Below are 15,333 nucleotides of genomic sequence, written 5' to 3'. Positions count from 1 at the left end.
GTGGAGGTTGATAGCCTAAATAAGTTTAAGGCTCAGCTGGACAGGTATTTTGAATGAACAGAGGGGTGAAGGGGAAGTGGGTTTTTTTTTTTTTTTGGCTGATGCTGCATAAGCTTGCTTTCTTGCATCAAATGCCTCTACTAATGCTAATGCTAATAAGCAGTGCAGAACTGGAATTTGGGGAGTACAAGAAAGGATAGACAGGACAGAAAGGGAGGAGGGGTTATGCTGTTAGTTAAGAAACACATAAAATCTAAGGAAGTGCATCTAATTGATGTGGGCGGACAATGCAATGTTGAGTCTGTTTGGTGTGACATAAGCACTGGGAAAGGAAAAATGAGAGTAGGTGTGTGATATAGGCCTAATGAATCTGATGAGTATAATGAGCAATTGTGCAGAGAAATAGAGTGGGCCAATAAATTAGAATGTCTTATAATGGGTGATTTTAATTTCCCGGATCTTGACTGAAATTTGTGGGTTGGTCACTCACACACTAAATAGGATTTTGGGAATTTATTGGATGATTGCCTTCTAAAGCACCATGTTTGGGAGGCAACTAGAGGGAGTAATACTGATTATCAGTAGTGATTCTTCATGCCTCAAGAATCTGCAGATAAAGGAACCACTAGGTGGTAGTGATCACAGTGTGCTGAAGTGGAATTTACTCAAAGAGGTAACTACCATCAAGGGTACCATCATTACAAGGGTAATGATATTACCAACAGCAAATTCAAAATGGGAAGCATTCAAAGAATTAATCTTGGAAGCTACTAGGCTTTTCATATGAACAAAGAAATATTGTTCAAGATTTAGGCCTAAACAGATGTTAGATGAACTAATTAGACATGTGACAGAGAAGAAAAATGCATGGTATACATATAAATTAATATGTGACACAGAAGCCTATGATAGATATAAGCTGGTCTGTAACCAAGTTATAAAGGGGGTTAGGCAGCCGAAGGCAGATTACGAGAAATCTTTGGCAAATGATGCAAAGAAAAACAGCAAAGAGTTCTTTACTTTTGTAAACTCTAGAAGGAAGAGGGATGAATCAGATTGGTCCACTTGATATCAATTGTTCAACTGTTGATGATCCTGCTTAGGTAGCTAACAAACTAAATGAATATTTTGCATCGACATTCACACATGAGCAGTTATTCAGGAAGGTGAATGCCAGAGGTGTATTCAACTCTGGCAGTAAGCTAGATAATCTTGTAATAACTGAGAGTAAAGTGGAAGAGAAATTGTTGAAGGTAAACACAAGAAATGCACCTGGGGTGGATGGGATCTATCCAGTTATATTAAAGGAGGCAGCAGAGGAAGTCATAGCCATAATTATGAGAGCTTCCCTGGACTCAGGGGAGGTACCCATGGACTAGAGATGTGCAAATGTGACCCCAATCCACAAAGGAGGATCAAAGGTAGACACAGGTAATTACAGACCTGTTAGTTTAACTTCTGTTCCAGGGAAATTAATGGTGGCACTGGTTAAAGAAGCATTGCAGGATCATCTAGACAAGACTTCAGTTATAGCTCGGACATAGCATGGGTTTATTAAGGGGAAGTCTTGTCTGACTAATTTGATTGGATACTATGATGTAGTCACAAAGGAACTGGATGCAAACAATAACTTTGATATCATATATTTGGATCTTAGAAAAGCCTTTGATACTGTTGAACATGGAAGACTGCTGCACAAATTGGAGCAGTGTGGCACTGGAGGCAAATTGTTGCTATGGATAAAGGGATAGTTGAGTGGGAGAAGACAGAGTGGTCAAGATTTAGGCCTAAACAGATGTTAGATGAACTAATTAGACATGTGACAGAGAAGAAAAATGCATGGTATACATATAAATTAATATGTGACACAGAAGCCTATGATAGATATAAGCTGGTATATAAGATATATATACCTGCGTATATATATAAGATATAATCAATGGACACTGCTCTTCATGGACTAATGTTATTAGTGGAGTCTCTCAGTGTTCAGTGTTGGGTCCACTGTTGTTTCTGTATTTATAAATGATATTGATAATTGTATATCAGGCTTAATGTCCAAGTTTGCAGACGATACAAAGGTTGGCAGGGTTGTTAATGACACTAATGATAGTACACTGCTGCAACATGATCTAGAAAAGTTGAGTAGATGGGCTGAGAGGTGGCAAATGAAATTTAACATTGACAAATGTAAAGTACTACATGTGGGAAGCAGTAATCCCAGAGTAACGTATCAACTCTGTGGTACCACACTGACAGTGGTAGAGAATGAAAAGGACCTGGGGATCATTGTGCAGGCAGATATGAAGTTTTCTGAGCAGTGCAGACGGTCTGTAAGAGTAGATCATGGTGTCCTGTTAATGATATACAGGAATTTTTCTAGCAGGGATGAGGAGGTGATTATCCTCTTGTAAGGCAATGGTCAGGTCACACCTTGAGTACTGTATACAGGTCTGGAGGCCTCATTTTAAGAAGGTTTGTTTGTTTGTTTGTTTGTTTGTTTGTTTGTTTGTTTGTTTTATGGCGCATTAGCATCTAAGGCTATAATGCGCCAAGTCAAATTTTTTTTTTTTAAGAAGGATGTAGAGCTGTTGGAACAAGTGCAAAGAAGGGCAACATGATTAGTGAATGGAACAAAGGGTTGCTCTTACGAAGAAAGGCTTAAGTTTTGCAAATTACAGTGTCTGGAGACTAGGCACCTGCGATGTGATCTGATTGAGGTATATAAACCCTTGAATGGTTTGAGCATGCTCAATGTGGATGGGATTCTTCCTCTTGCTCAGAATAATCACCTGAGAGAGCATAAATTCAAACTGAGGAAAGACGGTTGTAGAACAGATGTGCGAAAGTTTGCCTTTAGCCAGCGGGTGGTTGATTGCTGGAACAAACTTCCACCTGTTGTTGTAGAAGTTGATAGCTTAAATAGATTCAAGGCAGAACTTGACAAACACTTGGAGTGAGTGGATGGGTGAAATAAGGGTTTTTTTTTTTTTTTTTTTTGGCTGATGCTATATAAGCTTGCTTTCTTGCATCACGTGCCTTTGCTAATCTCGCAAAAAGCATTCTTCTGTTACTATGCCTATCTTTGGTGACACTCCAATTTCTAGGAAAAATGATATATCTCTTTTGTGGATTACCCTGACTTCTAATCTCTCTTGCATAAGCACATTACAAATATTGCTTCCTCTTCATCTAAAAAAAAAACTTGGTTTTCTCTTTCACTCTTGGTGTTATTTTTCTTCCAAATAGCTGTTCATTCTGTAGAAATTACAAATCCACCCTACCATGGAATATTGTTCCTACATCTGGGGAAATGCTGCAAACCACTCTCAGGCTTCTAGATTCCATTCAAAAGAGGGCAGTTAGGTTAATTAATGCCTCCTCTCTAACAGAGTCTCTCCACTTGCTGTCTCATATACGTACTGTTTCTGTTGCCTGCCTTTTCTACAGATACTTCCATGGGTACTGTTCTTCTGAATTGGCTTCTATAATTCCTACTTTCTCTCTCTCTCTCTCTTCAAAACAGTATGAACATGTGCTGCCACCAGCCAACATCCATTTTCTGTCCAACTTCAAACTTACAGAACTAACTTTTCATCTTCCTCGTTTATTCATTCAAATGCTGTTTTCCGGAACCTTCCTTCATACGTATACAGAAGTTCAAGTCCAATGTCAACAAATATCATCTTTCATCTTTTCTCCTCCAACCCATGCACAGTACTAAGTAATATAGGTTCTAATACCTCTCGTGTTTGGGGTTTTCGTAAAAAAAAAAACATAATATGTCAGGGAAAAATTGGGTTCATGGAAGCGAATGACTTAACTCTATCTCTCATGGTTTCCGAGAAAAGCCATCAGTACTAATCCAACATTTTGCCAGATATACCACTTAAAAAAAAACAGAGAGAAATACTCTCACGGCATAATAAACATTTGTCTGAAATACTTCCATTAATAAAAAAAAAAAAAAAAAAGAAGCCATATCAGCCGTTCAAATTATTCCAGATAACTGACGTTCTGGATAACTGACTTCCGGATAACCGACATCTACTGTATATATGGGGCCCTAAATTTCTAATTTCTTGGTGGGCCTTTTATCTTCAGTCCTTTAGTCCAACCCTGATAATATGAGATAAAAAAAAAAAAAAAACAAGAGGATGAAGTTGAGAATGTTAATAGGTTTGTGGTCTCCTCAGTAAACTGGGAATTGTTTATACAAATATTTCAGGAAGGGTAGATACAACACATGCAATTTAAATGGGACAGCAGCCTGGCAGCTGAGAAGGTGGATATTTGAACTGGTGTGTTGCATATTGCTTCAGGTAGTTTCATGAGAAAGGGCAAAAATGATTAAATCCTCAGTACCTTGGTGGAATGAAGAATCTCTGCCAGATTCTGCACTCATTTACATTACTGGGGCAGTTGTAAAAACAAGTGCAGAGATCCCAGCGGAGGTTTCAAAGAGCTAAAAGATTGAATGAAAGTGATGGAATTGAGATATATAAGGAGGGGGGGGGATATGTGGAAGGTAAAACGATGTGCATCATAGATGTTAGCGGGTGTTCATTCAGAAGGAGAAAAACTCCAATCCTTGGAGTTTGCCTTAGAAAATAATTAAGGATAAATTGAAAATGGACAAAGCACAGCATACAGTGGGAAATTCTTGGGTCTCTGAGACTTTCGGCTGGATAGACTCAGTTAAGGAAATATTGAATGAGCTTTTTACAGATGATTGTACAGAAGATGAAACTGAGGAAGTTAGCAATCAGGACACTAAATAAGGAATATATTTCCATAGAAATGGAAGGATTTTACTGTCCAAGAATTGAATGAGACTCACGATAAGATTAAGAAGAAGAAAGTAACTGGTCTTGATAATGTGTTAACTGAAGTGGTTAAGCAGGTAGTAAAGGTGAAACCTGGTTAACACACCTAATTGCATGAAGGGCACTTTCCAGATTGTTGGAAGGTAGCTTTTATCACGTTGCTCTTGAAGAGGCCTGATAAGGATCTTGCAGATCTGAGGTCTTATTGGCAAGTGACATTATTGTCTGTGATAGGTAAGATCTTTGAAAGATTGATAATTAAGAGACTGGACAGCTTTTATTGTTAGAAGTTTCAGGCATCAATTTGGCAATATGGTTTTAAGAGGGGCAGGTCAATGGAAAATGCCATGTTTTGTTTTAGAAAAAGTTAAGCTTTCAACGAGTAATATTTATTGGAGTCTTTATTGACTTTCAGGGAGGCCTTTGATTGTCTGTGGTGGGGGAATGTTTTGAGGCTCTTGAGGATTATAAATTGTGCATGAAATCTCTGTGTTAATAAGAAGCTATTTTAATAATTGAAAGGTCACAGTCCAAACTAGATATTCAGGAGCAGGAAAGCCAGTAACAGTAACATATATGGAATTATTTTTTAAATTAAAATTTAAATTTTCAGTGGAAGGACTGTGATCTTTTTGGCTTATGCCAATGAAGTGATTGATGTTAATTTATAAAAATTCCTGGTAATTAAGCAGAAAGTATGAGTTGTGTTAAGTATAACAGCAAACTGCTCAAAAAAAGTGCCAAAATTGGTTATTTCCCCCACCAGAACAATGATGCTAAAAGGTAGGTTTAGTGCCAAAAAATATCATCAATAAAAATAAGGGAAGAATCTGTAGGATATGGCCCTCTGGTCGGGTACTTCAGCATCATGTTGGATGAGCGGCTGAGCTTTGTATCACATATAAAGTACCGCAGAGATAAGGTAACGGCATTATATTCAAAGTTAAGAATCATTAGAACTCAATGGAGGTATCTGAGGGAAAGCCGTGGATATACTCTATAAATGTGTATTGTGATTTTAAATGTTTCTCACCAACCACTTATAAAATAAAACATGGAAACTGGAATTTTAAAAACTATGTGTATATTACTATATATTTACAATTAAAACAACTTTACAACTAAAAAGGATAAAATACATAAAATATATATATACATCGAATAAAATACATTAAAATATCGGGTTAAGAGCGATAAAACCAACCGTAGCTTTCGAAAGCTCCTGCCTTCTTCCTCAGCGGTAGCTTCCTTGTACTGCAGTGCATCTTAAGTACCAGCAGGTTTACGGTCTAAATCACGTGTTTCATCGCCACGCCACATGTTCTATTCTCCTATGTACTGGGACTGGAAGCGGCTCGGGAGCGCATCATATGAAATCGTTCATCCCTTCTGAGGATCGTAGCCTCAAAGAGGGGATGAATCCACAAACCTTTGTCCCTATTAATGTTCTCTGTTGAATTAATCCGCAAATTCTCGAGCCACTTGCGGTCCCAGAACCTATGCGCCCGATCAGTGATGATAGCTTCATCCGGGGAGATCTGGTGTTGCTTCTCCCAAAAATGTTCGGCCACGGTGGACTTGCCATAATCTGCATTCCTTATTGCCCTTGTGTGCTCCCCCAGATGTTCTTTGAGACGCTTTGTTTCCCCCTACAAAACATTCCCCACAATCCGGGCATTTAATACTATAAACAACTCCACTAGCATTCTCTTTTTGAATGGGGTCTTTTACTTGTGACACGATTGTATGCAGCTTCCGACCTGGAATCTGCACACAATGCGTCTGATAGTTTCTTAGTACCCTAGTTATATGCTCCGTTCAGTCTGGATAGTAGGGAATGTATGCAGTGGCTACTGGAGTGAAGGAAGGGCTCGCCTCTTCTCTGATTTTCACCAATATACTTTTGTATAATCCTCTGGGGGTAGCCACACTTTGCAAGATCTGCCGTGACGCATTCATGTTCTTCTTTCCTGTCCTCGGAGGTACTACAATGCGATTTTGCCCTATCTATTAACGCTCTGACCACACTGTTCCTATGATGATTGGTCTGGGCAGAATTATAATGTGAGTAGTGGCCTTTACACATCAGTTTCCTATAGACTTTAGTTTTTTTTAGTTGTTGGCCTTCTCTACAGACCAATATATCTAGGAACGGCAAAAATCCTTCTTCCTCTACCTCCGAGGTAAATTGTATGAATGGGGAGAAGCCATTTAAAAAATTCAACACTTCATTTTCACTCCACTTTTGAATAATTGAGAATGTATCATCGACATATCTCTTCCATGCGCGCATAGGGAGATCTTGACCATTAAATATCCTATTAAATATTTGGAAGTTCCTACTAAGTAGGAACTTCCAAAACAGGTCTATAATTACTTGTGTCAGTCTTTGTCCTCCTTTGTGAATTGTGGTCACATTTGCACATCTCCAGTCTATGGGTACCTCCCCTGAGTCCAAGGAAGCTCTCATAATTATGGCTAGGGGTTTGCTTACTTTCTTTGCTGCCTCCTTTAATATAACTGGATAGATCCCATCCACCCCAGGTACCTTTCTTGTGTTTATCTTCAACAATTTCTCCTCCACTTTACTCTCAGTTATTACAAGATTATCTAGCTTACTGCCAGAGTTGAATACACCTCTGGCATTCCCCACGCTGAATAATTCCTTATGTGTGAACGTCGATGCAAAATATTCATTTAGTTTGTTAGCTACCTGAGCAAGATCATCAATAGTTGAACCATCGATATCAAGTGGACCAATCTGATTCATCCCCTTCCTTCTAGAGTTTACATAAGTAAAGAACTCTTTGCTGTTTTTCTTTGCATCCCTTGCCAAAGATTTCTCATACTTCGCCTGCCTAACCTCCTTTGTAACTTGGTTACAGATCAACTTATATCTATCATAGGCTTCTGTGTCATGTGTTAATTTATATTATAAATCAACAGGGATTACCTTTATTTTAGATATAGGAAGCTTCTTTTCCAACTCTCCTAGTCCAACTCACTAATAGTCTTGAGGATGGCGATATCAATTTTGCAAAACAGGTGGGACATCTTCCCCCACTGTCAGAACCATAGTGTTCAGACCGTGCATCTGAACAATGAGCGCTCAAGACTTCTGTCTTCAAACACCATACTTCTGGCAGCAAGGAAACCATTATGTGGATTGGCATAAAATTAGATTTTTGAAGGTCTAAACTGTTTAATAAATATGGACCGATTATTTCTTTTGGCCTTGTAGCTGGACTTTAAGAGTTAAATTTAGGGGTCTAATAAAATTGGATATGGGGGGGGGGGGTTATTCTCTACATTCCTTAAGTTGGACTAGAACTTTTGGGGCGTCATGTTCCCAGGAATAGAGCAACTCACGATTAATCCGAAACTTTTGTCTTATGTTGTAGTGTTTGTTCTTCAAGCATGCATATAAGTGACCAATCATCGGACAATAGGAATGGCCTACGGATATTGATTGAAGTTTCATGTAGTTTCATCTCTAAGGTTTCTGCAATAAGTAGTTTGTGGTAGTTGTGTTGAATATTTATAATTTTTATTTCATTAAAGCTGAATGAATGTCATTCATTTATTGCGTGGAACGAAAGTTCCGATGCATTTGAACGACCCACCCACACAGAAGCTTCGTGTTGTTTTGCTCGAAGCTGTGCCACTCCCATGGTAGATCCTACATAAACAGCATCGCAATTTTTGCATGGGATGCTGTATACAAGGTCATTCTGTGATTGGAATGTGGAGTTTGAAGGTCGATTTCTGAAGAATGTGTATAATTTGATCAAGGGTTTTGCTATGATTTTCATGTCAGTTCCCTTGCATATTTGGTTAAGTTTATTGTGCCAGTATTCGACATATGGAATGGTGATGAAATGTATTTTGGTTTTGTCAGATTTTTGTGCAATGTTTGTTGCGAGGTTGTTGTTATTTATTTTATCACGAGCTATTGTTTTAACTTTGTTTATATAGGTTAGCGGGTAACCCCTATTTGAGAATCTTCTAGTTAATTCATTTATTTCAGTGGTTAGAGAAATCTGGGTGGAAGAATATTTAAAGGCGTTAAGAAATTGGTTCAGCATGAACAATTTTTTGTATGGTTGGGGATGATAACTGTGGAAATGCAAAAGCATCCCCTTATTAGTGGGTTATCTATATATGCTGAAATTTAGTTTTTGTCCTAATCTGTGTATGGTAAAATTAAGGAAATTTATGGAGTGGGTTTCTGCTTTAATTTCTAATTCAAATTTTAATCTCTGATGGATATTATTAAAAACCTAAAGAATATTGTTTATGGTCAAATGATCTGTGATAATTAGGATGTCATCCAGATATCTTCCATAATATGTGATCTGTGGTATAAATGGATCAAGATGGATCTTTTCTAATTTGTCTAAGTATAGTTCGGCAATGAGTCCACTGATGTTTAGGCCCACTGGGAGGCCGAAAATCTGTCTGTATATTTTTTCTTGAAAGAGAATGCAATTAGCATTTACTAATAGTTTTGTTAGTTCGAATATTCTGTCTTTGGGGAGTCTGGTGTTAGTAATTTTTATGTTATCATCATTTAAGTAGGCCCAGACTATGTCTAAGGCATAAGGTACATTTACATTAGTGTATAGTGAAGTCACATCCAGTGAATATAACTTCATATCCTCCTTCATATGGAGATCTTTGAGGTTCATGAATAAAGCATCGTAGTTTTTTATGTTATATGTTAGGAGTTCTCGGAGTGGTTTTAGAATTGGATAGATGAACATGGTTAAGGAAGCAAAAGCTGAATTCTTATATGACACGATTGGACGAATTGGGTATCCTGTTTTGAGTAATTTTACTTGGCCGAATAAGGTTGGGATATTGTATGTGCAGGCTTTAATTTGTTTAAGTTGGGCCATAGTGATGTGGTCATCTTTCCTATAGGTGGTGAGCATTTTGTTATATTTGTTAACTAAGCTGTTGAACTCTGATGGTGCAACCTCTTCGTATGTCATTGTGTCTGAAATGATGGTGTATAATTTATTTATATAGTCTCCTTTATTGAGAATAACTACTGTATCGCCTTTGTCGGCCTTTTGAATAATGATATCTCGGTTTTGTCTAAGTGTGTGTAAAGCTTTTGCTTCTTCTCTATGTTGAGGGGATAGTTTGGTTTATGATTCGATTTGTCTGTTGGATTAATAGGTTTTTTTGAGGCAAATCTCTAAGAGTGAACTCAAGATCAATAATAGTTTGTTTCTTGGGGGGGGGGAATCTCGGCAGTAAATTATAATTTAAACCTTTATTTAATAGGGCTATTTGCTGAGACGTTAGTGTAACAGATGATAAGTTCTTTACATTATCTGATGGATTGGGGTCGTTTAGACCAGGAAGTCATTAATATGTGGTAGATTTCTATCGAGAAAGGTGTGGGAATTTTCATCTGCGTTTTTTGGTATTTCGGCATGCACTCTGATTTTCAAAATAATTGTGAGACGAATGATGACCTCTGTTGTGTGGAAAACCCCTAAGGGCTTGTAATTTTAGGTTGTCTATTCTCTAATATGGTGGATTGAGCATCAATTTTTAATTGAATGGCTTGCTTTAGAGTATTCCAATCAATACTGTTTAGGTGTTTTCTAAAAATATTGCGATATCGTTGAATCTGTTTAAAATATATCTTTTTTAGGTTAAATCGAGATTTTAAAGCTAGTTTAACTACGTTGCTTGACGTGGTAAGAACTAATTTTTGTATTCCTTGGATTTTCAAACCTAGTCGAAATTTAGCAAATTTCGGTATTAAATTTTCAGAAAGACTGTTTTAAAAACTGGATATGATATTTTTGGGCTGCATATTTCAGTGCAATTCTAGAATAGTCTTGTTTTAACCATGTTAATCATTCAGCCATAGTATTGTATGTTAATGTATAACTTGAGTGATCAATTAAGTCGGTATACACGTATGCATGAAGTATAGTTCTAAATGGAGCAATCAAATTTTGAATTTTGAGCGGAGAGGGAGAAGCGAAGTATAAAGTCGACAATCTGTGGTATTTAATAGATTTGATAATGTATCCCAAGCATTTTTCTACTCTGCCATATGTCTCATTAGTTCATCTGGCATCCATTTAGGCCTAAATCTTGAACAATATTTCTTAGTTGGTATGTAAAGCCTAGTAGCTTCCAAGATAAGTTCTTTGAATGCTTCCCATTTTGAATTTGCAGTTGGAAACATCATCAGTTGGTCCCACTGTATAGAATTTAAATACTGTCTCAGACCATCGTAGTCGCCTTTACGAAAGCAATAACCCTTCCCTTTACCCCTGATGGTAGTTACCTCTTTGAGTAAATCCAACTTCAGCACACTGTGATCACTACCACCTGTTCCTCTATCTGCAGATTCTTAATGCATAAAGAATCACTACTGATAATCAAATCAAAAGTATTACTCAATCTAGTTGCCTCCCAAACATGCTGATGTAGAAAACAATCATCCAATAAATCCACAAAAGCCTTGCTAGTGTGTGTTGTGTCCAGTCAATATCTGGGAAATTAAAATCCCCCATTATAAGACTCTCTGATTTACTGGCCCACTCTATTTCCCTCTACAGTTTCTTATTATACTCATCAGTTTATATCTATCAAAGGCTTCCATGACTCCCATTAATTCCCTGCATCTTGTAATAGTAGTAGTAGTGGCATGTGATGCAAGAAAGCAAGTGTATGAGCTTATGCAGCATTAGCCAAAAAAAAATCACACCATTCCCTCCAAATGCCTGTTCAGTTCCTCCTTAAATTTATTCAACCTATCAACTTCCACAACGACAGATGGAAGTTTGTTCCAACAATTAACCACCCACTGGCTAAAGGCAAATTTCCGCACAACTATTCTACATCTGTCCTTTCTTAATTTGAATTTATGCACCCTTAGGTTCATAATCTGAACAAGTGGAAGGATCCCATCAGAATTCAGCGTGCTCAACCCATTCAAGGCCTTATACACCTCAATCAGATCACCGCGCAGGTGCCTAGTCTCCAGCCACTGCAATTTGCAGAACTTAAGCCTCTCTTGGTAAGAGGATCCCTTCATTCCCCTCACCAATCTTGTTGCCCTTCTCTGTACACACTCAAGTAAATCTACATCCTTCCTAAAATGAGGCCTCCAGACCTGTACGCAGTACTCAAGGCGTGGCCTGACCATTGCCTTATACAGAGGGACAATCACCTCCTTCTTCCTGCTAGCAAAATTCCTATATATCATTGACAAAACCCCATGACCTGCCCTGGCAGCCTGTCTGCATTGCTCAGAAAACTTTATATCTGACTGCACAATTACTCCCAGGTCTTTTACATTTTCTACCACCTTAAGTGTAGTACCACAGTTGGTACATTTCTCTGGGGTTACTTCTACCCATATGCAGTACTTTGCATTTGTCAAGGTTAAACTTCAGTTGCCACTTCTTAGCCCATCTGCCCAAATTATCTAGATCCTGTTGCAGTAGCACACTGCCATTACTGTCATTAACAACCCTGCTAACCTTTGTATCATCTGCAAACTTCGACATTAAGCCTGATATATCTTCATCAATATCATTTATAAATATACAAAACAACAGTGGACCCAACACCGAACCCTGTGGGACTCCACTAATAACATTAGTCCACGAAGAGCAGCACCCATTGATTGCCACCCTCTGTCTTCTCCCACTCAACCATCCTTTTATCCATTGTAGCAACTTACCCTTAATACCATTCTGCTCCAATCTGTACAATAGTCTTCCATGCGCAACAGTGTCAAAAGCTTTCCTGAAATCCAAATATATGATATCAAAATTATTTTTTGCATCCAGTTCCTTTGTAACCACATCATAATATCTTATCAAATTTGTCAGACAAGACTTTCCCTTAACAAACCCATGCTGTGTCTGAATTATTGCTGCAGTCTTGTCTAGATGATCCTGCAATGCATCTTTAACCAGTGACTCCATTATTTTACCCAGAACAGAAGTTAAACTAACTGGTCTGTAATTACTCGTGTCACCCTTCGATCCCCCTTTGTGAATTGGGGATACATTTGCACATCACCAGTCCGTGGGAACCTCCCCTGAGTCCAAGGATGCTCTCATAATTATGGCTAAGGGTTTGCTTAGTTGCTTTGCTGCCTCCTTTAATATAACTGGATAGATCTCATCCGCCCCGGGTGCTTTTCTTATGTTTAACTTCAACAATTTCTCCTCCACTTTGCTCTCAGTTATTACAAAATCACCCTGCTAGAATTTGATAACCTTCTGCCATTTTCAAACCTTAATAATTCCTCATGTGTGAATGTAGATGCAAAATACTGATTCAGTTTGTTTGCTCTCTGTGCAGGATCATCAACAGTCGAACCATTGATGTCAAGTGGACCAATCAGATTCATTCATTAGAGTTTATATAAGTAAATAAATCCTTGCTGTTTTTCTTAGCATCTTTTGCCAAGGTTTTCTCGTAATCTGCCTTCGCCTGCCTTACCTCCTTTGTGACCTGATTACAGACTAGTTAATCTGCCATAGGCTTCTGAGTCGCTTGATAATTTATATGCTGGTTGTTTGGTTGGTTATTTGGTTTTTAGGAGCATTAGCAACTAAGGCCATATTGCTCTGGGATATGCGGTGGTCATTCTCTGACATTTCCACATCCTCTGTATTTGGTGGTGACGGGCTCGAACCCCGGTTTAATCAAGAAGCGTATGCTACGCACTGCTGCTCCTTCCCACCTGGCTACGGAGGCGCCAATTTATATGCATCCCATGCATTTTTCTTCTCTGTTACAAGTCTCATTAGTTCATTAGATAACCATTTAGGCTTAAACCTTGAACAATATTTCTTAATAGGTATGAAACTTTTAGTAGCATTCACGATTAATTCCTTGAATGCGTCCCACTTAGAATTTACTGTTGGTAACATCGTCAGTTGATCCCACTGTACAGAATTTAAAAACTTTCTGAGACCACTGTACTTACCTTTACGGAAGCAAAAACCCTTTCCTCTAGTTAGTCACCTATCAGGTGATCCACCATTGTGTTTGCTATAATTAGAAGTGCCACGAGCACCACTGGATTAAGCGAACTCTGCACTTCCTATATGACCATATTCTATCACTAAAAATTGTACGATACTGCCTTTTCCTGGACTCCCAAATGTTACTTTAGTGAAATGTAAAAAAAATCTTATAACCATATCATTTGTATTTACTATCATTACTCCTTGTTTTTTCAAAAGTCTATCTGCAGAAGTCTCATCACAATATAACTAGGCACTAGGGCCTATAAGGTACCGATCTGCTAATTAAACAAATAAGCAAACAGCATATAGTCATTTTCAAATTTATAGAACAAAAATAATCACAACCTACTAATACCTAATAATTCACTTTACCTGATAGGTTGCAGCATCAAGATTTGATAAAGCCAAAAATAAAAGATTGTTTTGTACAGTATAAAGACCAGCAGGAATCACCAATTTGATGGTTTCTCTTGGTTTCTGCCATACCTCCTCATAAAGAAGACTAGTCGTGGTTATTAAAGACCAATCTATGCCAAAAATATAATCATATATCATTACAGTTTGCCAATTATGTAAAATATTTAAATTCAAAATGTAGATTTTGCTGAACTTAGAACTATGACATAAATTTAATAGACTCATTAAGGATAGTTTGTTAGAGGTGGTTTTAAAAAATGTTTAAACTGAATATGAGAACTTAAAAAATAACTAGTTACTTTGAGCAACAAATTGAAATTGTTACATTCCCCCGAGTGTGAAATGTTACAATACATGTTTCATTGTAGCCTCCGTAGCCAGGTGAGAAGGAGCAGCAGTGCATAGCACACGCTTCTTGATCAGACCCTGGTTCGAGCCCCATCACAACCAAATACGGAGGATGCAGAAAGGTCAGGGAATGACCACCGCATATTCCCGGAGTAATATGGCCTTAGCTGCTAATGCTCCTAAAAACCAAAATAACTAACTAATTAACATATTTCATAATTCATATAAGTTCAAAATTTTGAAATGATGTGAATACTATCTGATAAGTTCAAAAACACCATTAGTTTCAAAGAGTTATAATTTTTTTTTTTTTTTGCACAAACCCAAGTGTCATTATACTTGAAGAATTATAACAGAAAAACAATAGCTGTTATTATTTCACTCAACAGTGACAACACTAAACTTTAAGGCAAAAAAATGTTGATTCAAGGTGAAGGTCTAAAAAACTCTCTACATTCCTAACTACACAGGCAGATTGTCTGGAGTAATTTTTGAAGTGAAATGTTGTGGTTTTTGTAGAGTAACTATTAAAAAAACATCTGTGAGCTGCTGTGTAAGTGGTAATTTTTTTTTAAATATATACACACATTCATAAGCAGAAATATTAAGGATAGATGAATTCTGTATAATCCATAAAAGTTTTAATAATAAATGACATGAAGCTTTCAGGGTTAAATGGGACCCTTGATCAGCAAATTCTAAAGGGATAAAGTATTGAA

At 37.6% G+C, this 15,333-nt stretch overlaps 1 protein-coding gene across 5 annotated transcripts in view; it reads right to left on the bottom strand.

Annotated features, from left to right (window-relative positions):
* The window catches only part of LOC150077364 (UDP-N-acetylglucosamine transporter-like), a 392,219-nt gene that overhangs the window by 265,439 nt on the left and 111,447 nt on the right, over window positions 1-15,333 (bottom strand). For all 5 annotated transcript variants that reach the window (XM_090386783.1, XM_090386784.1, XM_090386781.1 and 2 more), the window contains exon 4: window positions 14,222-14,376. In XM_090386783.1, the coding sequence (XP_090242909.1) occupies window positions 14,222-14,376 (155 nt within the window). The remainder of the gene's footprint in view (window positions 1-14,221; window positions 14,377-15,333) is intronic.

The sequence above is a fragment of the Mastigoproctus giganteus genome, chromosome 12 (assembly GCF_048544385.1).
Source record: "Mastigoproctus giganteus isolate SK-2022 chromosome 12, ASM4854438v1, whole genome shotgun sequence".
NCBI lineage: Eukaryota > Metazoa > Arthropoda > Arachnida > Uropygi > Thelyphonidae > Mastigoproctus > Mastigoproctus giganteus.
Note: the sequence above shows the minus strand (reverse complement) of the source record. Positions and strands in the feature narration are given on the sequence as shown.